Genomic DNA, 26,772 nt, shown 5'->3' on the forward strand with positions numbered 1-26,772 from the left:
TGGGCCTCCACACACATCATCTTTTCTCCCCCAGCATACACAACCACTGCATCTTTAAAAGTGAACCTCAGAGGCATTTCCAGTGGGATGTACAGACCAGCCCCATGTTCTGAACCTGCCAAATTGGAGAACTGAGGATGTCCGTCTTCACGCTGTCTGTATAAACTTGCAGTAGCATCACCTGCTTTTATAGTAGAGCAATGTTTTCCAACCAGTGTGCCATCAGAAATGAACAGGTGTGCCGTGGAATTTTGCCATGGCAATGCGCTACAATGAGCTACAACAAGTATGAGGATGGGGAATGCCTTAACTGGTGTGCCATGGAAAATTTTTATGAATGTAAGTGTGCCTTGGGCTGGAAAAGGTTGGGAAACACTGTAGTAGAATAATACATGGAGGGACTCTCAGAGAAGACCACTGAACCACCAGCTGGTCTGGTGTCCTCCAAACTGACGTGGATTATGGTTCAATCTACCTTGACCCAAGACCCAGAGCCATGCCAATCGTTTGAGAAAAAGGCCTGCCTGATCCTTCAAATCTGTAACACTGAGCAGCAAAAAAAAAAAAAAAAGTGCCTTTGTATTCTTGCCTTATCCCATGGGACAGAGCCTCTCCACTTCCAGCTTGTGTCAGCTTTTTTTTTTTTTTCAGCCAAAGGAAAAGGATTCTTAGGGTTTGGCCGGGGGGGGTTGTTTTTTTTCTGAAGTCCACTCCTGTTATTGCCTCCTGTCCTGAGAGAGGGTCATGCTGCTTCTACTACAAGCAACGTTAATCAAGTCATTAAAGTGAATTGTCCTCCCCCCCACCCCTTCTTGACACACATTTGTTCCTTGAGCTAGAGAATGACCTCAGTTGGTTTAAAAGCAACAGCAGACTCCAAAACTTCCCGGGTGATAAATTACCACTAGAGAGAGTGTGGAACTACGTAGAACCAAACTGTGTCAAATGCTGCCTTTGGTTGGGGAAGTTTCATTTCAAAGAGGCGCAGAGTTCAGATTTCCTGTCCAGGTGCTGTGTGGACTGGTTCCAGGACTCGAATGCATTAGCATCTATTGCCTGTGCTGAGGAATCAGTTCACTTCATGGCAAAAGCAGCCTCACAAATCTCTTCCAGCCATCAAGGAGAAACAAAAATCCACATTTTACCAGCACAGGTTACACATCATACACACTCAACCCTCTTAGGGAGAGAGCATGTTTTTGCAACTGGCATTATTAACCCTCTGTGTACAGGATACAAGGGTACACGTGCATAATTCACCCCTCACAGGCACACAACTACTCCTCCTCAATGCCCTCAACCCAACTAATGCTTTCCTAAGTTCCTCTGTCTTTCCTATAGTACCTAGCTCTGAATTCTAAGAACACAAGACTGAGTCTTCCAATTTAGTCCCCTGCTATTTTAGGCAGCAAATCACAGAATTCCCTTTAGAAACCTATTTGATCTACATCTTATTTAGATAGTAAAGCTCAACTCTACCCTGCCTTCCTCCACTTTAAAACCAGTTGAGGTTGTTTACCACCCACTGCCCCAGTGAAAGGCTATTTCAAAACCTCCCTCCTCTGGTGGTTAGGAAGTCCCATTTGTTCTTCTACCAACATTGTCCTCTGGCTCTTCTCCTCCCTAGTGTTTACCCCATGATGTATTTCTACGTAGCTTTATGAGGTAGAACAAAACTAAGTGTTGTAGGCTTCTCCAGTAAGATGGAATCTGCATTCCCCTCATAATCTTGGGAGCCCTTCCCTGCACTTGTTCCAATTTGGACTTAGCTTCCCTGACCAAGGGTTGTATCCACTGGTCCCGCAACATCTATGTGGAGCACGTCACAGGCCACTGCCAGTACTCCGACCCCACCGGATGGACCGCCGACAGACTGGACCCAGAGGGGACCGCCTGAACCCCCCTCTGCATCAGATGGACTTCACTTCGAGAGGATTCTTCAGCAACGGCCGACCCTGCTCCACCCGAAGAGGACCCCCGCAATGAGACTCTATATGGACTGAGACACTTTCTTCGACCTACTTCCTTCACCATTGCGGACCATTGTACGGGTTTGTGTGCATCTATCTTCTTTCTCTCTCAGCGTCACAAACCCCCTCCCTCCCCTTCCCCTGCCCCTCCTCCCCCCACCCTTGGGCTTAGTTGGCTAACATTGTATTTTCTGTAACCTAGTTGTGTTCCCCTCCTCACCCCCATCCCTCTCTTGGGTGATTTGTATTTCCCTACTGGCTTTGTCATCTTTTTGGATTCACAATACTAATAAAATTCTACCTGATGGGGTTCCACCAGTGCCCTTTTCAGGGGCACTAAGTACTTCCCTATCTCTGCTAAGCACTTGTCCTGGTACATCCTATGATCGCATCTCTCTTCTTTTCCCTCAAAATTCACATATAGTTACTTCTACCACTAGCCAGAGGCCCTTCCATTCAAGTTACTTGGGCAAATGCATGCTGTGGATGATGGAAATCATTACATCAGCTATTTCCTATATAGATGTCACAGGAAACAAAGAGGTTGTTTCCAAGCCCCGACCCTGTTCCGAGGAGCATGTCCATGAATGTCCAGAGAGACTGGACTTTGGGACCAAAGTCTGCAGACACCCTAATTAACTGAAATGAGCTTCCACCTAATCAGGGCTCTTTCTTAGATGCCTCTGTGGCTTGAATAAGCAATAACCCTTCGGGTGCATCTACATGAAACAATGCACAGCAGCCTAATAACACTGCGCAGTAGCGTGCTGGGCAAAAACCATGCTAATGCACTACTGCACAGTAAGCATACTAAAACACTGTGCACTGGTGCTACTGCACAGTAACTATAGTTACTGCGTAATTAGTACTTCATTAAGCAAGTACTAAACTAAACACGCAGTAACTACTGTGCGTTATGAATGTGTAGACACACCCCTTAGCAGCAGCAACAGTAGAAATAGTAGCAATAAATAGATTAGAAAGATACTCACTGGAATCCCCCCAGGGCTGTGGAGAGCCCAATGGAACTCTGCCCAACTGCTTTCACAGACTTTAAGCTCTATGTTCTCTCTGCTGTTTAGCCCATCCTGATTGGTCGCCTCCCTAGTTCTAGAACAGGCGCCACAGAATGTTCCGAGACTTTCGTCACATTCAGTGTCTCCAGCCCTGGCCCTGAGCCATGTGGATATGGACTAGTTCAGTCAATATCAGCTGAGCTACGTTGCCACCCAAGTGATTGAGAGCAGGATCTTGCCCCTCTGCTCATGCAGGTGTATTAGAGCAGTGGTTCTCAACCTTTTTTGTCTCAGGACCCATTTGTAAACATCAGTGGCCAGTCCCGACCCAGTGCCCCTCCCCACCCACTGCTCCCGCCCCTCCCCCAGTGTGTGGGACAAGGGGTGGGCATGTGAGGACAGGGCAAGGTGTGGGTTGGAGGGGTGTGGGGTAGGGAGGACCCCAAGCAGCCCCTTGCAGGCTGGAACTCTGCCAGTCTGCAAGGGAAAAGCCATGGCTCCCTACATTGTTCTCTTTTAAAGGAGAATCCATTTTTTAAATTTATTCATGACCCTTTCATATATTCTTGCGACCCACTTTTGGGTCATGACACAGGGGTCGAGAAATGCTGTATTAGAGTACGGCTTTGAACATAGCTTGCTGGAAGCTGCTTTCTGATTGGTTGTCTTGAGTCTCTGTTGATCTCACATTCATGAAGGAACTCAGGAAAGTGCAGGGAAGATCATATCAATGAAATATAACAATACTTATGTTTCTTATGCGGTGTGGGTGGGAGGGATGTGTAGAAGGCAGAATTGGACAATTAGTAGCGGTATTGTGAACAAGAGGCTGAGAGGCAGCTTTGGAATCTCAGCTCCACAGCAGGATGATCTGGATCTAGCTCATAGGCCTGGGAATTACCTCCTGCTATTTCAGGCCCTACATCATATAATCCTCCTCATCAAGATATCACTGTATGCCCAGAGGCCCTGAAGGATTTGAACACACAACCTCTAATACGCGAAGCAAGAGTTACAGCCTTGAAGCACCAGGTCGACTCTATAGTGCCATGCTTCCAGGGCATCACACATCTGTCCTCCTTGTGACCCCAGCTTCCCGATCAACAGTTCAGTCTTGATAGATTGCAACCCCGGATCCGGGCCCCTCAACGTAGATGGCTTTGAACCTAGAATTCAGCTTGCAGAGACCAGCAGGGGACTGACACCAGTTGTCTCTAGGTTGTCTGGACATGCCTTTTTGGCTTCTCTACTTCTGACCACTGTACCTAAATCCCCCTTCTTTAATGAATGTCTTTGAGGCTGTTCCTGAGCCTCATGCTGTTTATTGCAGTGTGTGCCAGCCGCATGAAACAAGGAATTATCTCTTTGTGTTCACGCAGCAGTTAGCACAGTGGACCCTGATCTTGCTTGAGAGCTATAGGATAGTAATCTAAACAATCAAAATAAAGGTAGAAGTTAGATGCCAATGGGAGGGTTTCTGAGCTGCATAATATACTAGGAATTTCCTTCTAACAGACCCTGGGACAGAATGATCTCTCCCCTTTCACTTCACACCACCTTTCTCAGCTGAGACAGCTTTCACAGCAGCATTGTCACCCACTTATTTAATTCACCCATCCATCAAAAGAACTAGCACCTCCTGCAGAATTTTACAAATGTCTCATTCCAGATGCTAAAATCCACCTCTGTTACTGACAGCTGCACAAAAACCGACCCTCAAGCACATAATTATATGCTTGAAATGACCCAGGAAAGAGCTATCAGCTGAGTGGCATCATGCTAATGGCCTCTTCCCCCACACTTTTTATTCTCAGTGGGAAGTTGCCATCAGTTCAATGCTGACATGTCTAATGTGGCAGCTGACTTCAACTAGTCAAATTATTTCAATTAGCCTATGTCAAGCTCAAGTGTATAAAGGAGGGTCTTGGGGGTAGGGGGAAACTATGGTAAGCTGAAATAGCTGTTTGTTTCTTTGTAGGCATAGGCCTTTTAGAGAAAATGGCTGGTAAATATTAAGGATTTCTTTTTCTGTATTTTTTTTTGTGCTTCGTTATTTTTAATAACTTTTGTATGTCTATTGTAGGAAAGGAGATTCCATTACTGAAGAATCAAGAAATGGAACTTTATCTAGTTAACAAGGTGGGTGGTAATTGCACTAAACTTTCTAGCTCTTAGCACGTCTCCTTTTATAGGAGATACAAAACTTCATGCAAACAAAAAAGAAATCTCTCTTTATAATAATAAAGAAGAGAACATGAGACCCCAGGTCAAAAGTGATTCTCTATCTGCCTATACACTTTTCTGTTATCCTTTCTGTGCCAAAGAATAAGACAAAATGGGTTTCACAAAATAGGGCTCATAAAGCAAGAAAAAACCCGCAATGCTTCTTCCTCCCTTCTACCCCCACCCTGCAAAGACCTAGGGTATTATAATAAAAAAAAAAGGGAGAGAAGCTGAATACATTCCTATTTCTTTTATTTCCTGCCCAGGGGACTTCTATCTTTTCCTCACAACATTCATTTGCATAAAATCCTTACCAGGAGGGTTTTTGGCTAATCACAGAGCTGAAACCCCTTTGCAATCTGAGATGCCACTGGGATTCTTATTGATCTTGTATACCCCGCTTCTACGTATTGATGTTTACTTTTGACTCATTTTGGACTTTAACCATTAAAACTCCAAATATGTAGCAAATTACAAGACTTTCTACAGAAAATGAAATGTGGCTGCTGTCAATAGGTACCACAGTATAAACAATGCAAGTGGTCTGTTTCTGATTTCTTACCCCTGCCTAACACAGATATGTCTCTTGAGTTTATTATTAGCTTGGTGTGAATGAGACCTAACGTTTATGTAACATGCTTAGTCTGACTACACTTATCAAAATATTAGGGAACAGATTTGGGTGTTAAATTGATTCCCTTTCACAGAGTCCAAAATAAAGCAACAGACTTGCTTTAGAGTCCCTGATAGGCAAATCAGATCAAATGTAGCTCTTCTATAAGCAAGTACAGCCTCTAGTGAAGTGGCTGAAAGTCTGTCCTGAAGGGTCTGAATGTTGGAATGTCTTCTGTACGGTGCCATCTCTTTCTAGTAAAGATAACTGCTACGTTCAGGCTCCATGATTAAAGCTGTCATGGGTTTGGGAGATCTGTTCCACCAGGAAGCCTCATGAGATTGATCAAGCTTGCAAGAAATCCTTTAATTACCCAAGTTATAGCAAGCATCTGGCTAAAAAACCAAAATGGGAAAGAACATCTCTCTTATTTCAGGATTAACTGAGATCTGTGGCTGTTTACTTCTTCCTGGCTCAAAGGGAAAGAAAGCAAAGATTGAGAAGGAAAGCAAACTTTCACATACAACTGACCTGAGCTGCAAGCTTTTTCCATCACTCAGGTTTGATGAGTTGAAGAATGTAGTGAGTAGAGCAGGAAGATAAGAAAGCAAAATGTTCTCTACCTTGCATCCCTCTCTCTATATAGCATCTAATGATTCTTGCAGAATCTCCCTCATCATTTTTTAACTCATGACAGGCCTCCGCTAGACTGGTATAGTGGGGGTGAGGGTGTAAACTCAGAGTCTCTCAAACACAAGCTGATAAGAGACGGATGATGATTCAGAACTGGGATAGACTCACCTAGGGGATGTCACAAGGCCAGGGAGAGCAATTGGTGACACTTCTCTGCCTGAACAGGAGTACCTGGCTGATGAACCATTCCAAGATATTCCAAATCTCCAGGAAAAACTGGAACTGCTGAAGGGTAAGTTCAGCCTGGTGACGAGATGTGTAGAGGATAGTTTTGTAACACCAAAACAGGTAGCTAGATGTTCAGGGAGAGCAGAGATTTGCTAATGATTGCAGTATGTGTTGGGAAGTCCTAACGCTGTCTGAGCTAGTTGGCATATGTGGACTATGCATTTAGATCACTGTTGGCTGTAGCTGGTGGTAATTCTTGGATCTCCTGTTCATTGGGCAACCAGAAGTTTAGGAACAAGTGGCATATAAATCAAGTCAACAAACAGGACAATGATTCTCCCCCACCTCTTTAAAAATGCTGTAATTTTAAATTGGTTTTGCGCTCCTGAATTGGGCTATGGAGACCTTGGGCCTCTAACCCACGCACCCAGTTGGTGTGAATTGACACAACTCTACTGACTGTAATGCCTATGCTAGCTTCCACCAGCTGCAAATCTGGCCTCAAGATGCTGAAGAGGCTGTAGGGGGAGAGAATGCCCCTGAGACCTATGTTGTCTCTCTAACACATGTGTAAATTGCTTGATTGCAACAGCTTTTGTCATTATCTCTAGCCTGACAGTACAGTTCTTGCCAATGGAAGCTCCTTATATTTTTAGCTGAAATAGAGCCTATCCAGGTGCCTGAATGTGGAATAACCTAAGAGAGAACAAAACATTTCTAACGTATCTGTAGAAATTCCCTGAGAAATGATTGATTGCATGTGTGAAAGAGAGCCACCATCCCTCAATCAGCCCTGCCACAGAATTAGGGGTGGTGAGTACCCAGACACCCGGACAAGTAACCTTGGATGTGTATCTCCATATGGCTATTTGCTGTAGAAGATCAATGCAAGTGCAGCAAGTTTGGTTTAAGAAAATGGTGACTCTCCCCTCTCTCTTTCTCTCCTAGGTGCATTTCTGGAATATGATGCTATGCACACAGGAGAAATTGGTACAATGTCACTTAATTCTCACTGCTTGTAGACCTGGCTTCCCTTTTCCAGCAGAGCAGATCTGAAGGGCCCCTTGCTCTGCTAGTATGTCTACTGAAGTGCTGAGGTGTAACGCTCAATCTTATTTCACAAGAGAGATTGTATAGAGGAGGTTCTCCTTTTAATCCTCAAAATAAGAGCCATAAAGGGAAGTAGACCTGGGATGGAAAAAGCTCACAGCAGATACAGTAGCATTATCACTGACTGAACTGGTTCTGACCTCCTGAACAACATGTACCATCAGCTTTTTTTAACTAAAGCTTACTCTGGTGGTTAATCCCAGACCCACTGAGGAAACTCCTTGGTATTAGTGGATCATATCCCTGGCTCCAAAGGTGCTATTCAGAATGGTGAGGCTGAGGATGTGGGAGGGAAATGATCATCTGAGTACAAGGTTGTCCCATAGCTGTTCAGTCCCCTGGGGTCACTTTAATGCTCTGTAACAAGGGAAGAAAAATCTCAGTGCCTGAAGATGGGAAGTAGAACAGCAAAGACATGCTTGCCAGGTTTGGAAGATGGCTCTCAAGACTAGGGAATGCACCTACATGGTTCAATAACTAGTAACCACCTAAGACCTAGGTTGCAATGTTTGATAGGATAGCAATGGGATGTCTCTCCTTGTATGTGAGATTTTTATTGGGTTTCTCATCCAGTCCCAAATGGACCTTGCTTGAGTCTCCTATTAAGAAAACACTTCACAAATATGAAAATTCCCCACTTCTCCCAAATGCTTGTATTTCTCTTGAGACTACCTACACCTTGTATCCAGCAGGGCAAGGTGCCATCGTCTCCTGTACTACCTTAGAATTAATGTGTGGAGCCCATGGCAGGATATGCACCTTAGTTCAATTTCTCTTCTTTTTTTTGCTTGGGGGACATCATGTAACAGTTTATAATAATGCCAAAGAGGTAGGGGGGAAAAGTAGATAAATGAGGTGTCACTTGCGCTCTAGGTATTAAAAACCTTTAGGGACCATCCATATTGGAGACTCTTGTTGACCAACTGATTTTAGATTTAGAAGAACCTTATCACTGAGGCTGCTCTGCAGGTCTCTTCAGGACTAGTGTGAGCCCCTGCTGTCTACAAACATCAAGAAATAGTGTATACCACAGATCACCATATTGATACCACAGAGACTTGTCTATGCAAAACACTTTCTGAAATTTTCCTATGGCTGCTCTGGAACAGTGCAGGAGCTCTAGTGTAGGCAAATGCAATGTAATGACCTTGAATTCTGCCTGAAGCTAGGACTACCTGTGCCTGGTCTACCAGCATGCCACAATAGACCTGTGGAGCTCCTCTGGCCCATAATAGCCATAGAACAATTTCTTAAAACTCTCAATGAAGATAAACTCCAGATCTTATTTGTATTTCCAATGTGGAGGACAATACTGGAGGGGCAGGAGTAGATGATAAATAAGTCTCTTCCACCTGTAACTTCTGTGACATGGAACATATCTGAGCCTGGCTTAATTTCAGACTATCCGACACTGAGCAACCTACTGAGGGAGTTCCAAGTTTTCCGAAGCTTGTTGGAGCTCAGGGTGCGAGTCCAAGACATCACTGGGAACGCAGGCAGCACCGTTCCTTACAAGGACTTTGTTATGGCTATGCTGGGACGAAGATCGACTATGTGCCAGCGGTATGTGTGAAAGTAGTTCCTTGCTTTCTTGTCCTGGGCAGAGAAATGACTTAACTGCACTGGTTGAAAGGGTTGAATTTGTATCCTCAGTCTCGTTTCCTAGGTGATGCATGTCTTCTAATCAAGGGCTGGAGGCTATAGGGAGATTGCTGGGTATGTTGAAAATGCCATGCACCCTAGTATCTGGGTGGTAGCTCAGACCAGCCCATCACGGCTAGATAGGGGAAAACTGACCAGCTACAGCTGTCATGCTTGCTTCCAAGGTGTGAAAGCAGCTGAGGAGCTAAGCAAACTGGCTCAAGAAGGGGAAACTTGCTAGTATCTCCAGGCTACTATGGTAGAACAGCTTCTAATTTGGAAGAAGGACCTTACTTTTCTAAAGTAGTATGAATTTGAGCTGCTTTGATATTGATTTTTAGTGTTAGTAGAATAACATCATCGGGATAGTAGGCCTCTCTGGATATGTTAACCTTGTATTCTATGAGTAGCCAAAGATTCCATTTTGTCTTGTCTTGCTTAACGTGCGCATGTGAGAGGGAAAGAATGGCATGAAGGCAGGAAAAGGAAGACTTAACTGTTTATGTAAGCAACAAGGTGCCAAATGTGTAAGTTACAAGTTGTAAACTAATTAATGGATGACTGAAGCATCCCTCTGAGGCCTAGGACACAAAGGAGATAATGAAGAAAAGGAATGTAGCATATCCTGCCAGATGGGCAGCAAGGATGCTTCAAGAGCTGAGATACCAACTTTTTTACAACCAACATGACCTCAAGCTGAGATAAGCAGAAGATGGATGAGAAACAACTGCAAAAACAGAAATTCAGTATGAAAAAACCCCAAAGTGCTGAAACAAAGGACAGCAATCCCTATAAAAGAGGACTCTGAAAAATGCCAGGTTGGATGAGCCTCTCTCAATGTCTGTGCTCCAAAGAAAGCAGCAGTGTCTATTCACTCCGCTCCAGTTTCTATCTTCATCTTCTCAATAGGCCTGGGTTGGCCACCTAGTGCCATTATTGAGCAACTGCTGTTGGTAACTATAACATCTGAATGGAAAGGTTGTTTTGTGTCTGTATGTCTGTGTGTGGTGTGCATGCTGATATGCATGTGTTTGTATGAGTGGTATATCCAAACTTCTGTCTGATTCATGTAATCAGTACATTTTGCCTTATCCCCCTTTATAAGGTCTTGCTCTTGATTTGATAAATTGGTCATTTGTGTAACACTAATGTTAAGTGTGAACCCCACCATCCATTGGACAGAATGACCAAACAATGTAAGCCATATTCTTCAACAGGTAACTTCCCATGAAACCCTGTTAAAGTCAGTTGGGCCAATTTATGAGAGGAAGTCAGGACAGAGCGGTTTACCCCAAAGGACTCTAGTGGGACTGGTACAGGTGTTTGTCTGAGGACAGAACCAGATCTTAGCAATAAGATGCCAGCTGAGATCCTGGTCTCCATTAAATAAGTGTGCTGGGCTGATTTATGCTATTATACTGAAGGAGTGATGAAATTTGGAATATTGTCCACTCTGGTAATCTGGGCCCAAACTTCAGGTTCTAGGCTGGGAGATATCCCTAACGATGACAGGAATGGAAGAAAACTTCCTCAAGAACTGCACCATCAAACCCTTACTATACCTAAGATACATCGATGACATCTTGATCATTTGGAGTGAGAACCTGCAATCTCTGATGGAGTTCCACCAGAAATTCAACAATCACCACCCCTCCATCCGACTTTCTTTAGAATACTCCAGCACCAACATCCCCTTTTTAGACACAAGGATCAGTATCCAGAAGGGTAAAATACAGATCACAGTATACAAGAAACCCACAGACCAACATGCATATCTGCACAGAACCAGCAATCACCTGAAACACACTAAAAAAGCTGTGATACACAGCCAAGCCCTCAGATACCACCGCATCTGCACTGAAGAGAACACCCAGGATTGCCACCTCACCAATCTTAAAAAGGCTTTCACCCAGCAAGGACACTCCTCCAGAGAGGTAGATCGCACGTTTGAAAGAGCCACCTGGATACCACGTGAAGAACTGCTGCAGTACAGAAGAAAACCCCCCACAAATCGCACACCGCTGGTTATGACCTGTCACCCCTCCCTTGAACCTGTACGGAAAATCCTCCAAAAATTGCAACCCATATTAGAAAGAGACCCTATTCTTAAAAAGATCTTCCCAGAGCCACCCATCCTAGCCTTCAAACAAGCACCGAACCTCGCCAGCCTCATCACCAGAAGCAAACTTCCTCAAGCCCAGAACACACCGAAAGGATCCAGACCGTGCCAGGACAAGAAATGCAAAACCTGCCAACACATTTCCACCACCCCCACTGTTACTACACCCCACAACAGAGCCATCAGCATCCCTGGATCTTACAGCTGCACCTCCAGGAATGTAATATACCTCATCCAACGCACCAAATGCCCTGATGGAAAATATGTAGGAGAGACCAAACAACAACTGTGCACCAGAATGAACACACACTGGAAATCCATCAAAGACAGAAATACCCAATTACCGGTGGGGGCACATTTCTCACAGGAGGGCCACTCTCTCTCCAATCTCTCAGTCCTGATCCTCAAGGGAAACTTACACAACACTTCCCAGAGACGAGCCTATGAGCTCCATTTCATCAACCTCCTGGATACTAGAGATCATGGACTAAACATAGACATTGGATTTTTGATACATTATAATCTGCCTGGCAACTGACTCCCCAGCCCAGCCCAGCCCAGCCCCTGGCTTCCTTACTTTTCATTCCATCCAGGAAGATCGCACACCAACTGCTGAAACTTCCGTAGCCTGACGAAGGGTTTTTGAACTCGAAAGCTTGCTTAATAACTATTCTCCAACTATTTGGGTTGGTCTAATAAAAGATATCAAATTCACCCAAGGAATCTTGTCTGCCAGGAGGTTCCTAACCACTTGCTCAAGTTCAAACATTTCCCTTTTATCTTTGCATCTTGAATACAGCATTTTCTTTCAATATAGCTGTGCCCTTCCAGCTAGGTCTTCAAAAGACCTTCACAAGCAAGATAAATCTCTCTTCCAAAAAGATGCTCCTGCATGAGTAGATATATGGGAATTGGTGGCTCATAAGAGGTGCTGAGTCCCCTATGCTGCTGCTGGGCTGAAACCCAGGATCAGCAACCCTTTCTCTGCATTCAGTTTCCTTCACTTTCAAGTAAGGGAACAATAATAACAACCACCTTGGCTCAAAAAAAAAAAAAAAAATATTTCAGGGTTTTTCATCAGCACGTCTTCTTATATAAGTGCTAGAGGATAGTATTCTCCCCCTTTCTTCCTTCCTGTCCCCTCCCCACCCCACTCCAATTTTCTATACTGACATCAACCTTGTTCACTTCCCTCTTCCCAGATTCTTGCAATACAGTGGGAAAGAAGGTGATGCTGTGAAGAAGCCCTCCCTGATAGAGCCTGGCTCACATGCAAGCTACTTGGGGCCTGAGACAGAGTGCATTTCCTCTCCACTTTCTACTCTCCCACCACCACCACCACCTCCATCTCCAGCGGATGGCTAGTTTAAGACCTACCCTGCTGCATAAGAAACCTGGAAGGCACTGACTTGATATACACAAAGGCTTGCTGAGGAGGCAAACCTTGTACAGGGCACCTTGGATACTCTAGGTATAGCTCAGATCCTTCTAAATAAAAAGCTACCCAAGGCAAGGCACATTAACTTGTCTGTGGGCTGTCTATGATCTTACACGGGAGAGAACCAGTGATATCCCCACCCCCTGTGAGTAGTGCCAATAGGTTTTGCTGAACTTAGTGCCATATCAACATGTAGCAAGACCGTTCCTGCCCCAAAGACCTTGGTCTCGGACAAGACTTGCATATGAACTTTTGGGGTTGAGGGAGCAAGGGAGTGAGGTTTCGGGCCATGCGTTGGTGACAGCCAGGAACAGAATTTAGCTGTCCCAGGCCAGTTCCTGAAGTTCTATGAATCTACTGTTCTTGCCCAGGTTAGTCCTTTTATGTATATAATAGAACAGGGCTCAAAGTCCTGGAATCCAACCCTTTGCTGAAGACTGACTGAAAGACACACAAAAGTACAATTCTGTTGTGTTGAGGGGGTTTTTTCCTGCTACCTTGGCAGTAGTGTCTGAGATTCTCAGATGCAGGATTCAGGGAGCTGGGTTTCCCTTTCTTAAAAGCCGGTGATAGGGAGGGAGGGAGGTGGCAAACATTGGGAGATTCTCAATAATAGTGTGGGAATTGACAGTACTGTGTGAAAGCGGGCTTCCTCAGAGCCTGCTATCAAAAGAAATTCTTGGGAGCTGAGAATGCAGTAAAAGAGGATATCTTGCTGTTATCTGTTAAAGACAGTCAAACATGCCATATTCTCTCACATACAGGATACTTGTTGCTGGAAGTAGGGCATATTATCTGTGGAGAAAAATGGTAAGAGCATTTTCTGCCGGTTGCTGGGCAGGTTCCTGAGAGGGTCAGGTCTCCAGTTGCTGCTACTCAGTCATTACAAGGAAACATATAATATATTTCCTTTCATAAATGAAGTGAGAAACTTATTCCAGGGTGTGGTGCATGTAAAGAAAATACAGTATGTTGAGTTAGTTCTACAGACAAGATATAGGTTTGTATGTAAGTCTTGCTCCTAAGCTTCCTCACTTATCCCACACCCCTCGGTCCCCATTCCCCGGTAGCTTTCTTGACCAAGGTTGGTACCTCTTTAACACCTAGCAACTCCCAGCTAGAGCTTGAGTTGAGCATGAGAGGTCTTGCTCTCATTTTGGTGGCTAATTCCATGCCTCCCTCCCCCCTTGCTTGCCAGGAGGATGCTGGCTAGAACTGAAGTGTTCCTCGTTCTCCAGAGCCTTCCCAAGATCTCTTTCCTTGTATGCAGAAGAACAGATAAATTCTCCCAGGATTCACAGGCAAAGAAATGTAGAGGGATTTGACTTATTGCATCACAGAGAGCCATGCTTGTAGCATGTCTCGATGCGAATGGTGAGTGCAGTGTGAGTGCGAGTATAGTGGCTGGTCCCTGGTCTAGGCTAAAACAGGGACTCTGCTCAAAGGAGCAGTGTGCAGTGTCCAACTCTCTAGTGAAGATGTAGACATCCACTCATGATGCAAATCTCCAGCTACCACCAATGCCTCCTTATGACATCTGTTTTAGGAGTCCCACCCAGGCCTGCCTGGCCCACCAAAGCTACCAAGCTGTTGCTACTGGATGCTGCAAAGCACCTGGAGTCCTTAATGTGACATTTTTCAGCCTTTAATGCTGAATATAATTTTTTCTTTTACCTCTATAGTCTTTTAATCATTAAAAGTCAACAGATTAACTGGCAGTATAAGTTATTTCTTCATGTAAATTTATACCGTAAGCCCTCATCTGATCTGAATACAGATGACCAGCATCAATTAAGGATTTGAATGAATTTGTATTCTAACTTGTATACTCAGAGGTATTTTATTTTTTAATTGGCTCATCCTACCAGCTGAACTTCCCCATTTTGTTCAGCTCTACAAGCAATAAGTTGTTTCCAGTTCTCTTATTCATTTCATTCTTGGGGCACTGACTTCTCAAGATGTGCATCTGTTATTGCAACTTTGACACTTGCTAATTGGATGAAAACCTGGTGAGATCCTCTCTCCACTGAAGTGAAAGGCAAAGTTCCCATTCACTTCAAGGGGCAGGAGGGGGCAGCACAAGCTTTTAGCCATTGGCTGAACAAGCCAAATTTAATCCTGACAAACATGATGATTTCAGTCTCCTTCTCTGCATGGAGATTTAGGCCAGAAAGGATCATTAAAGGTCTGAGTAGATGATCTAGTATGTTATGGGTCATAAAACCTCACCCGAATGCACTGTGTCAAACCCAAAGACTTTAGTTAAGCCAAATATTTCTTAAATGTGCATCACAGAGAGAAAAGAGGTACAACCAGGATGTTCCTGGTAACTAAGGCCCTTGCAAACAAGGAATTAAGCAAATGAGAGAGATCCAGATGATTCCCAGTAGGTGCACCATGACCCTCCTTGCAGAGGAAAGAGAACCGTTCCCCAGGCCCCTCAATCTGACCTGGGGAGGAAAAGGGATTTCTTCTTGGCCCAAATTCTAGTACTTGGTTTGATCCTCCAAATAAGGCACAGCCTAGCACCTGAGAGCATTTTCTGTGCTATTTCAGTCGGCCTCGTTTAATATCTTGTCTCTAGTTGCATGCAGAAGATAGTGTCCAAAAAATACCTATAGTCTAGTTTATGCTTCAGTGAGGAAAAAATCCCTCCTAACCCCTACAAGTAACCAACCAAAGCCCTGGAGCATGGGATGTAATGGTAATTATTGTTTTAAAGCAGAGCTTCGGGTTTTATGAAGAGAACTATACAAGCAATTCTGTGCTCCCCCCAGGCTGATAAAGGAAGAGTGTGAACAATGAACTAATGATGTACAGCCCTTCCACATACTTAAACCAAAGAATTTCTCCCATGTGCTGGCTCTAAGTGTATTATTTAGGAAACTATCAAAACTCCCCTTACAGATTCCTAGAGATAAGTCCATCACTTTTCCTGGTAAGCTGGTTTAAAGTTTAACCACCAGTACTGTTAGGAAACTGCATCTTGTATCAGAGTTAACCCAACCTAAAGTCACTGAATCTCCTTTTCCTTTCTCAGCAAGGTCAAAAATCCCCCACCATCAAACACTTGCTCCATGTGTAAGTGGTTAGACATAGTCACCCTTCAGACTTCTGTTTGATGAGATGAGCTCCTTATGTCTTGGCCCGCAGGGCTTGTTTCCAACCTATGAATCATTTTTGTGTTCTAGAAGAACTGAGCTTCTGAAAAATCAATCCAGATCTTCAGTGCTGAACTCTCATGAAAAGGTGACTGTATATTCCCATAGCATGGAATTCCCTCTAGCATTTTGCTTTAAAACAAGAAATCTGCAAAGAAATCACCACAACAGAGTTGTCTGAGATTTTTTTTAATTGCTTATTATCATAAACTATTTCCACATAATCATTAGCAGATTGTACTTTTGCTTTCATGGAGGATGCTTTAATGCAACCTCCACTGCTTGGTGCTTTTTTTTTTTTCCTCCTCAAAAACAAAAATCAAGCCAGCTACAGTATTTATGTGGGGGTTAGGTGTTTTTTTTTTAGGTGGTAGTTGTTTAAAAAAAATAAGATCATGGGTAGCTGCTTACAATCTAATGCCATAGCTATCTTAGAGCGTGCATCTAATTACAGTGCAATCAGTGAAATTATGCGGTTGATAGCTAGCACTGCCAGTCATTACATAATATGAGGATGCTTCCCATTCCAGGGTAATAACCATAGACTGGAATAAATATGAGTCTGTTCTGTTGTCCATCAGAGGCAGTGAGAGATTTGTCCTTTGACTTCGCTGTGGTTTGGACTGCACTACGCTCTGGTGACTGGCTTAAGTTAGAGTTATTAGCAAACAGTAAGCCACCTTTGGTCTAAACTCTGTCTAACAGCAACATTCTGGAGACAAAACCGTGAATAAAAATTGCTTAACTTTGGTTTTTAATGCTAGGGAAGCTGCACTGGTCATACTTTTTGTGGGCATATGGACAAAAAGTGAATATGCAGCTCTGTAACAGCTATTGAATGCTGGGCAATGGTGGGATGCTGACCTCCTGACATCATCCACTTTCTGAAATAGGACCTGGATCAAAGCCCTTAAATGTAATGACTGCATAACATAGAGGAAGGTTAGCCAACTGGACCTGAGCTTTGCATTTTTTACTCACCTCTTGTTCCCAGTTTAAGATGCCAGTGGCCAAACCATTTCTGTGGAGGAGTGGGGAAGACTATATAGAAACCAAGCTATGTCAGTTCTCCTCTCTTCCCCCACAGGCTGCCTGGCTGACGATGACAGTAACAATATCTAACATTGATCCACTTGCTTCCAAATTTTGTATAAATGGAAAGTCCTGGGGCTGGAAAGAGGCTAGAAATAAAAGGTGTTCTCCCTTGCAGTGTTCTTTGTTTTTTAATAACTGCAGCACATTTTGAAGCAAGGGAATGCTTCTTTAGAGCTCCAGCATCTGAGGAGAGAGCAGCACCAGTGACATGAACGTGAACCACATCTTTGGGGAAAAGTCTCTCCTTGCCTCTCAGTGGACTTTCTCTCCTCTAATGCTCAGTCCATTACTCCCATGCTAGTGTACATGGAACGAAACCCCTATTAATTAGCTAAAAGTGCCATTCAGTACTCAGTCCTTGGAGAGCTGAAATCAGAATCTTGCTGTCCCTGCTTCCCCCTCATGCTCAGTGACAGAAATGCTGTTTACTACCAAGAAAAGGCTTTTATTTTTATGTGGACATTAGCACCGTGTCCTCTCCTTATTATAGCCAAGGTTCCTGTTCCTCCTTGTGATCTGTCACTGTGATAGAGGACCAACCCCTGCCCTCCCTCCCCTTCCCTCCTACACATATTTTTCTCTTCCAAAATCAGTTTTTTTCATGTTTTCAGACTCCAAAATTTACCTATGGAAACACTTGAGCTGAGCTTTTAGTGATCTCAAAGAAGACTCCCATAGCCAAACAAGAGGGGGCTTCAAGTTCCTGAAATCATTTGGGTCTTAAACAGTTTCTTTAAATAGATGTGGTCCATCCATAGTGCCAGGCCCACTTAGGAAGTTGGAATGTTCTTGGCCTGGTCTGAGATTCCCCTGCTATCCCAACCTACTCTGGGCCCAGCTAGACTACTTTGAACTCAGTGGGAGTCGTGTCACTAGTTTCACTGGGGTTGGAAGCAGTGCCTTTAGGCCTTGGTTTCATCCTACAAAGACCAGGTGCCATACAGCTTTGCAGCATATGCTAATCTGGATGTCTTGGTCAACAGAGCAAAATTCTGTTACTGTCAACACAGCTTTGGTTTGTGCTCATTTTTGACTGCACAACATGCTTCCTTCATATCATAAACAGCTGCACAGCCTGCCTACGGCTGAATGATGGTTGTTGGGTATTTATTTAAGAGGCTGTCTGTGAAGCTGGTAGCCAGGTAATATGCTTCCCTATAATACCATTGCTCAACTATATAAAGCTCTGGATGGAGGTGATCATTTTAGTTTGACTGACTAGAGTCACAGCCTTTCTCAGTAGAGAGAACAGGTAGATTTTTGTTCTTCTGGCTTTTTTCCCTTTGCAGCTAGATTATATGCTCCAGAAGTTGTGCATGTTTGAAAAGCTTGCCTTCTTTTTTATGCTGTCTAAATTCAACCATTGTGTAACTCCAAAGGAGTTGAAGGAAGTTACACCAGGGCTGAACATGACCTGTTGCATCCAAATGCTCAAACTCAGTGAAGACACCTGCCACTCTGTGTTACTATTTTTGAGCCAGGGTGTGTCTTGATGTGACACTCCCTCACCTAGCATTCAGTCCTGATCAATTTGTTCCTCCCAGTGTGGTTCTCTGTCTGAGTCTGGGGTTCAGGCTAAGCCCTGTGAAAGACCAGGAAGAATAGGAAAAGTAAAATGTGTGAAATTGATGCCTTAATTGTCTTACTGCCCTAGCCAAACAGCTGTTAGTTAGCCACAAGCATGGTGTGTCCTTTTCACGTTCCCAGGCTCCTCACATCTTGGAGAGTCTGATATCATAGGTGACCATGTTGAAATTGTCCCAAGCGAAGAGTTTCCTCTCTGTGGGGTTGTAGTCAACCATGCTACTGTACTTGTAGCGGTTCTCAAAGTGTATTTTCAGCAGCTTACGGGTGCTTGTGGCTGTGTTGTAGGCAAAGTGGATCATGGCATCAGGGGATGAATAGCTACTGATGGTGTATAATGTGCCACAGATCATAAAAGAATTGGCCACTGACTGCTTGCGTATGTTGGTCTCCCAGGTCTGCCTGATCTCTAGAGTCTCTGGGTCTAACGTGGAAAGGACAATGGCCCCTTTGGCCTTCTGTGTGCTGTAGATTGCCCACAGCCCCATCTCATCAACAGCCAGGTCAATATCAGTGTACCCGCCCCAAGAATAGGGGAACTGCCCATGGTAGCCTGCATTGGTGAGGTCCTTCTGGACAGTGATGGTTTCTTTCCTCAAGTCATACTTGGCCAAGATTCTGGACTTGCGCCTCTGGAAATACAGGGACCCCCTGTATATGACGGCGCCAGTGCTTTCCATGGACCTTGGCAGGATATGCACCTTTGAAGGGTAACCCTGCATGAACTGATCAGCGCTGTCATATTCAAAAACCTGGCGGATGTCTGTACCAACCGTGTCGATTCTCCAAGTCGTCTCGCGGGTGTATGGGGAAGCAGGTTCTGGATCCTTCATCCACACGCCGTATTTGCCAACAATTGTTTCTGCTTTGCGGAGGGTGACGGGCTCCCCCACCCAGACCAGTTCTCCACATCCTGCTCCAGGAAAAAAAGAACAGGGGAAAAGAACCCTTCTGTTATTTGGCTTTGTCATTCATGTCCAGTTTTCAGCAAAAGGCTAAAATTCCTGAAAGTTGCAATTTATCTACTTTAAACCAGAAGCAATCATTAGGAAAGATCTTTATTAATTTCCATTTAAGCATTTTTTCCCCTTTAGGCTAGAGAATGGGGCTCAGAATGAATGAAGCCCAAATTAAGCAACAGCGGCATGTTAGCACACCAGCATTGCCTAGGCTATGCAACTGATCCATGCAGGCTGCCTGAAGAAAGAGGAAAAGTAAGCAAAGAAGCAGAAATAATTTGTCTTTGAGAAAAGAAGGGAAGAAGAGACTTAATATTTTTTCGAAGGAAATTTTATAAACAGCACAAACTTTCCTGATCTACTGACTGCTCAACGGTTGTCACAAAGTTAAGATGAAAAAAGGAGATGAACATTTTGGTGTCTCAATGTAGAGGGATGGATGGACTTATTTAACACACTGTGTGTCTGGTCACTGTTGGCAGTTGAAGTGATGCCCTTCTCAGGATTGCTTGGGGTTGAATTGGGAACAGGATAGATCATGGCTGGAGAGAAAAGGAGGCAAAGCAAGAAACTCTCTAAAGACAGTCAGCAGATAAAGAAGAGAAGCATGGAGGTTTATGCTCAGGATGGGATCCCTGTGTGGTCCCAGGATAGGAGGAGGCAACAATATTAGGAGAGAGCGAATGGAAGAAAAGTATCTGGAGAAGGACAAGGCCTAGCTATGTGAACCAAGAAAGAGAAAAAAGGAGTAAGTGCAGTTATTGTACCAGTGCCTGTGTCCTCCGCGCCCAGACGGCTGTGAGAGGAGCGCTCCTGAAAGAGGCTGGAAGCTGAAACCTCCGTCATTTCAGATTTCAATTCCTGGTAGTCTGGACTCTCCATATCCCACCTAGAAACTGCAGAGGGGATTGAAATAAACACAGTGAGGTCAACTAAATCAATAGAACGAGTCCACCAGCTGGAGGAGCACAGAAGGGATGTGCATGTTTCTGTCCATGGCAGGGCACACTCAAACACATGGCACACAAACAGACAGCTGCACACAGTCCCTGGCATGAGCATTAGAGCACTCACCCTGCCATTAAATCAGCTTTTCTTGTGCACTTGTGATAATTCAACTCATTGCCACCTTGGCTTCTGCTCTTGGGCAATGCTTACTTTGACTAAAACATTACACAAAGCCACGTCCTCATTAGCCTTGAAAGATATTTGGGAGGCCGGTGTGAGTGTGGTACAGACATGATATACTCTGTCCCCTTCAATGCATATAAGGCTCACCTCAACCAGTCCTACCTATGCCTTGCTGGCCATTACCAGGCCCTCCCCCCCCCACATCAAGCTATTGAGCCTTGCCCATTCTTGGATGGTTGGGCAGGTTCTGAACTTAGGGTTTCTTAATCCTGCACATCTCAGAATCATGGCACTGGAACAGACATATGAATGAGCATGCCCAAAACAGGGTGCCTGAGAGCAGCACCAAACACACATGCTCAAGTACACTTGAAGATGGATATGTTGCCTCATGTCCAAGATTTGCCAAGCCCAGAGCAAGAGCAAACATGGGTAGGGCAAGCTTCACCCTGGCGCTCCTGGGTATGGCATGGAGGCTACGTAGATAAGTCTTCACTGTGGGTGGGTGTCACACCATGCCTGGCCTTGTGTTAGCACTTTTCCTCTTGAACATGAGATAAAAAAGCCACTCGTCTCAACTTTGAACAGCAAATGCTTGCTCACTGTAATCCCTGTTGTGCTGCAGAAGTCTCTACCTCCAGGGGTGGAGCCCTCCCTACCTCTGATGATTTTATGTCAATGAAATCCAGATGTTGTATCAACTAAATATACCTGCTGGATACTATATATGGGCTGCAGGATTCTATCCCTTCTATTTCTGTTTGCTGGTAATGAATGAGCTTGCAGTGGTTTAAAAAAGGACTGACCACATAGACTTTAGGGCTGTGTGAAACCAACTGTGAGGCCTCCACAAACCATTCAGAGCTTCCCAGATTGCTGCTGTGTGTCAGCAACAAGCATTCCTGAGTGCTCTGCTTGTGGGGAGGGGTCTTTCCTTCCTTTGCAAAAGACTCCATAGGGGCTGTGTCAAAGCTCATTAACAGCATAAATACGGTGTGCCACACAACACCATCAGTGTTTTCAGTTGCTCTCTAATTCCTTCCATGCAGCTGGTCTCTCCATTCTTCAGACAAGGCAATGTATTCACATTAACTAGCATCTTGCTGAGCAAATGGCTCCTGATAGACTGAAGGCAGGTGCAGCGAGGCAAGGCGGTAGGGAGAGGAAGAAGGCTATAACGCTCCAGTGCAGAGAGATTCGTGACCTCCGTTTGCTTTTACCGGGTCACAGAGGAGCGTTGGACGTATGTTGCAACATCCTTTTTTCCCTGGGGGTGGGGAAATGTTGTTGTAAGTATTAAGAGGCAATACAACGTATCTTTAATAGGGATAAAATCAGGCATCTCAACTTTGACAGACTCCCAGGCATTAAGTGGAAGATTCAGATTGACAGCTAAAGTAATTGGCCTGGTGATTTATTATGCACCATAAGCTGCTCTAATTGAGCCATGCTGAAAATTCAGAGAGCAGAGAAATCTTTGATTAGCCACCAGAGGCTACTAGGATGCACTGCTCAGTCCTGTGTACCACCCATCACACTGAAGCCTGCTCAGAGTACTCTGAGATTTAAAACTGAGCTACAGCCAGCTGTGATTTCTGCAGATCTGCTAGAGGGCCTGTCCCAGCAAAAAGCAGCAGGGGCATTTGCATTCCATCTGCCTTCCCAGACAAGTGTACTTGGAAACTATCCTTTAAGAGGATGCAGGAGAAGACCTTAATTCAACTCCCATTGAATTCATTAGTAATATTTCCTACTGGAGCAAAGTTAGGGCAATGCATTGGGCTTTTCAAATCCCACACATAATTCAGTTGTCTGTACAGTGCTTTGGGGATGAAAGCAGCTGTGCAGTATAAATGCAAAATGCCATAATTATTTTAAAGAGAACAGTGAGTTTCATAGTTCCCTATGTAATGTCAGTGTTTTATTAATTCTTCATGGGCAGCTTTGGCTTCCCTTGAAGACAAAACCATAAACATGTAAAAGCATACAATTTGTTTGCAGCCCATTCCCCTGCTCTATGTCCGAGTTTGCTTTAGGGCTAGGGAAGTTCCCCACTTGCATGTTGGAAGTGACAACAAGCAGCCAATTCTGGTAGCTGGTATGCAGAAAGGATATTAGCAGAATTGCTCTCAGGAAAATCAACCTACATCTGCTTTTCCAGTAGATGAACACTGGTAGGGATATATTTGCCTTGTAGCTTTAAAAGAAATCAGCCCACAGCAAATGACATGCAACGGCTTGGATTTCTGATTCTCCCACCTATATGACTCCCAGTTTATCAAAATACATAAACATGTGCTTAACTTTAAGCATGTGAGTAATTCATTGATGTCAGTAAGACGATCCTTGAGTTTAAAGTTAGCCATATGCTTAACTGCCTTTTTGACTCATGGATCTGGAGAGTAATTTTACACAAGGTACCTGAGATGGATCTGACATGAGTGCCAGTGCTGGACATCAAAAAAAGAGTGTGTATAAAAAAGGTACGCTAAATACACAGCTCTTCTGTGTGTGGTAATAAGTGTGGTTGGGTGAAATGTGGCCTTAGGGAAGACACCAAACCAAAAGCTGTTTTCAGGGGCAAGCTCAGCTATATATTGGGGCACACTTCCCTACCTCAAACCCCTTTGGTCAATGGAAAGGAACTCAAAGCTGCTTGTGGGGAACCACCCACAATTTAGTCTGAAAAATGGCAGTGGCTCTGAGGGGGGGGGATGGTATCTTTGCAGGTTGTTTCTAGGGCTGTAGATCACTTCAGTTGAGCCTGAGCTATTTTTGCACAGGAAAAAATGACTGTCTTCCTTGAAGGAGGAAGCTGTAGGTGTAGTAAGGCAGTAGTCCTAACAGACCCTACTGAGCAGTTTGGTCCTGAAAGGAAACGCTGCCCAGACCAAAGGTGCAGCACCCCTCCTGTGTCCACACAGGCTGTGTCTAGGTGATTTCAGGAACATATCCCTCTTCCCTTGCAGGGAAATGTAAAGCTGTCCTCACATGACTTCAGGGACAAGTGGCTGTAGATACCATAACCCAAATTGCCACAGTGTGCCTCTGTGTCTCCTCAGTAGTTGGATCAATAGCAGTTTGTGGGTCTATCATTAACTCTATGAGCTGGCAGGGTTGAGCCTTCAGCACAGGCAGTAGAGGGTTGGGCTATTAAATCCCAGTGTCCCAGGTTCAGGCCCCAAAGGGAGAGGGAAATCATATTATATTAGCAATACCTATCCTATCCGCACATAAGATTCAGCCTATATATTGCTGTAGCAGTATACTGAAGTGTAGCCCCAGAGTAGGTGCATGAGCAGCTGCAAATGGAGCTGGGAGCCCAGCAAGATCAAGCTTGTTCTGATGATAAGCATATTTGGATTTCCAATTATGCAGCTTCGTTAAGGTAAGGGCAATGTGGAAAGCTCCCATGCACCTTGGAGCGACCCATTAGGGCCCTTTATAAAGGAAGATACAGATAAACAGCCCAAGCTTAAGGAATTATTAGGCTTGTAGTTCTCAAAGGAAACAGAGAGGGCTAGGCAGGAAACAGTAAGGATTGCTGGGGAAAGGGGGTAAGGCAACATGACTACTGACTACTACCCACTGGTTGTGGTCCATGTGGGTACAAATGATGCATCCAAGGGCAAGCTGGATAACATCATGGAGGACTACAAGGCCCTGGGACACCAACTGAAGAGGACGGGAGCTCAGGTGGTATTTTCCTCCATTCTCCCGGTAAGTGGACAGGGCAGGCGTCATGAGGCCTGCATTGATGTGGTTAACTGGCGGCTTCGGAGCTGGTGCCACGAGGCAGGCTTTGGGTTTTTTGATAACGACCCATGTTTTTGTAAGGAGGGCATGCTGGGGTGGGATGGGCTTCACCACTCCCCTAAGGGCAGACATATCTTTTCCTCTAGGTTGGCTGATCTCATACGACAGGCTTTAAACTAGCTTTGCCGGGGGAAGGGGCCACTTCGAGTGGAGAGGATGCTTCACCAGCATGCAGGCTGACAAGAGGAAGGGAAGCACAGGTAAGCAACAACCTCCGGGGAGCAGGGGGCCACAACTGTCCTGGGAGTGGGAGGAAGGCACGAGCACCCTCAGGAGGCCTCAGGTGCCTCTACACTAATGCTCGTAGTATGGGGTGTAAGCAGGAGGAACTGTGCCTCCTGATTGCAAGTAAGAACCCAGACTTAGTAGGGATCACAGAAACCTGGTGGGACCCTACCTATGACTGGGTGGTGGGCATTCGGGGATACACCCTATATAGAAGAGACAGGACAGAGAGGAAAGGTGGGGGGGTTGTGCTCTATGTCAAAGAGCACCTCACATCATCAAGGATTAGCTTCGGGTTAGAGGAGGGGTGGGCGGAGACACTGTGGGTCAAACTACAAGGGGGGCGTGGTGAAAGGGACCTTACAGTGGGTGTCTACTACAGACCACCCAACCAGGGGGAAGAGCTGGACCAAGACTTCTCCAGTCAGCTTATGGAGGCGGTTAGGTCAAGGGATATTATTGTCATGGGTGACCTAAACTACCCAGACATTTGCTGGGAGGAGCAGACAGCCAGGTCTGACCGCTCACGTAGGTCCCTGGCTGTATTACAGGACCTTCACCTTATCCAGGAAGCGCACAGTCCCACTAGGGGTAACGCCTTGCTGGCCACAGGGGATGACGTGGTGAGGGGACTGCAGGTCCTTGACCACCTGGGCAATAGCAATCATCATCTGCTGGATTTCATTATCCAACGCAGGGCATCTAGGGCTCACACCAAGGCTAAGGCCCTTGATTTCAGAAGGGCCAACTTCAATGAGCTTAGGAGACTAGTGGGGGAGGCACTGAGGGCCCAGAAGGTAGAGGAGATGGGAGCCCACGAGGGATGGTTGTACCTCAAGGGGGCGATCCTCCAGGCCCAAAGGATAACAGTCCCTGAGAGAAGCAAGGGGGGGTAAGAGTGCTCAGAAACCCCCTCAGCTCAGCAAGGGCATTCAGCAATGCCTGAGGACTAAAAGGGAGGCGTACAACCAGCGGAAGGGAGGAGCTATCACCAAGGAGGAGTACTCCTCCTCGACCCGGGAGTGTAGGAGGGCTATTAGGAAGGCCAAGGCAGAGGTGGAACTCAGGCTAGCGTCCAGGATTAAGGACAACAAAAAGTCCTTTGTCAAGTACATTGGGAGCAAGAAGAGGGCTCCAGGCAATGCAGGGCCCCTGCAAGACACAAATGGTAATCTTGTGGCACAAGAAAGCTGATATTTTTAACAGTTTCTTTGCCTCTATTTTCTTGACCAGGGACCAGGATATCCCACCTACCAGATGTAGGGACAGTCTCGGGGATAGCTCTGTCAGGCCTTCGGTCAGCGCAGATGTAGTTAGGGATCTTCTGGAAGGGCCAGACATTTTTAAATCTGCAGGTCCAGATGCCCTCCACCCAAGGGTGTTGAGGGAGCTGGCAGGGGCCATTGCAGAGCCTTCGGCCCGGCTGTATGAGCATTCGTGGTCATCTGGCCAGGTGCTGGGGGACTGGAAACTGTCTAATGTGGTCCCTATTTTTAAGAAGGGGAGGAAGGAGGACCCAAATAATTATAGGCCTGTAAGCCTCACCTCAGTGCTCGGGAAGATCTTGAAGAAAATCATCAATCTATGGGGGGCCTGCAAGGGAGATCATGCTCAGGGGCAATCAGCATAGGTTCATCAGAGGCAGGTCCTCCCTGTCCAACCTGATTGCCTTTTATGACCAAGTAACTAATCCTTGGATGATGGTGTCGCCGTGGACGTAGTCTTTCTAGAATTTAAGAAGGCCTTTGACACTGTCTCTCACCCCATCCTCATCAATAAATTAAGTGACTGTGGCATTGATGCCTGCACA

At 45.2% G+C, this 26,772-nt stretch overlaps 2 protein-coding genes across 3 annotated transcripts in view; one reads left to right on the top strand and one right to left on the bottom strand.

Moving 5' to 3' along the window:
- Positions 1-4,941: 4,941 nt before the first annotated feature.
- LOC102373537 (allograft inflammatory factor 1-like) lies at positions 4,942-16,572 on the top strand. The gene is made up of 7 exons (XM_006017744.3): positions 4,942-4,991; positions 5,070-5,125; positions 6,681-6,747; positions 7,632-7,673; positions 9,194-9,356; positions 12,756-13,801; positions 16,183-16,572. The coding sequence occupies exons 1-6, from the start codon at positions 4,985-4,987 to the stop codon at positions 12,916-12,918; spliced, it is 498 nt and encodes a 165-aa protein (XP_006017806.1). The 5' UTR covers positions 4,942-4,984; the 3' UTR covers positions 12,919-13,801; positions 16,183-16,572.
- The window catches only part of MYOC (myocilin), a 17,828-nt gene continuing 7,381 nt past the window's right edge, over positions 16,326-26,772 (bottom strand). The window contains exons 2-3 of one of the 2 annotated variants that reach the window (XM_006017745.2): positions 20,558-20,686; positions 16,326-19,747 (exon numbers count right to left, since the gene is read on the bottom strand). In XM_006017745.2, the coding sequence (XP_006017807.1) occupies positions 18,960-19,747; positions 20,558-20,686 (917 nt within the window). In that variant the 3' untranslated portion in view covers positions 16,326-18,959. The remainder of the gene's footprint in view (positions 19,748-20,557; positions 20,687-26,772) is intronic. The other variant, XM_006017746.2, reaches the window with a different exon arrangement.

Source organism: Alligator sinensis, unplaced genomic scaffold (assembly GCF_000455745.1).
Source record: "Alligator sinensis unplaced genomic scaffold, ASM45574v1 scaffold31_1, whole genome shotgun sequence".
Lineage (NCBI taxonomy): Eukaryota > Metazoa > Chordata > Crocodylia > Alligatoridae > Alligator > Alligator sinensis.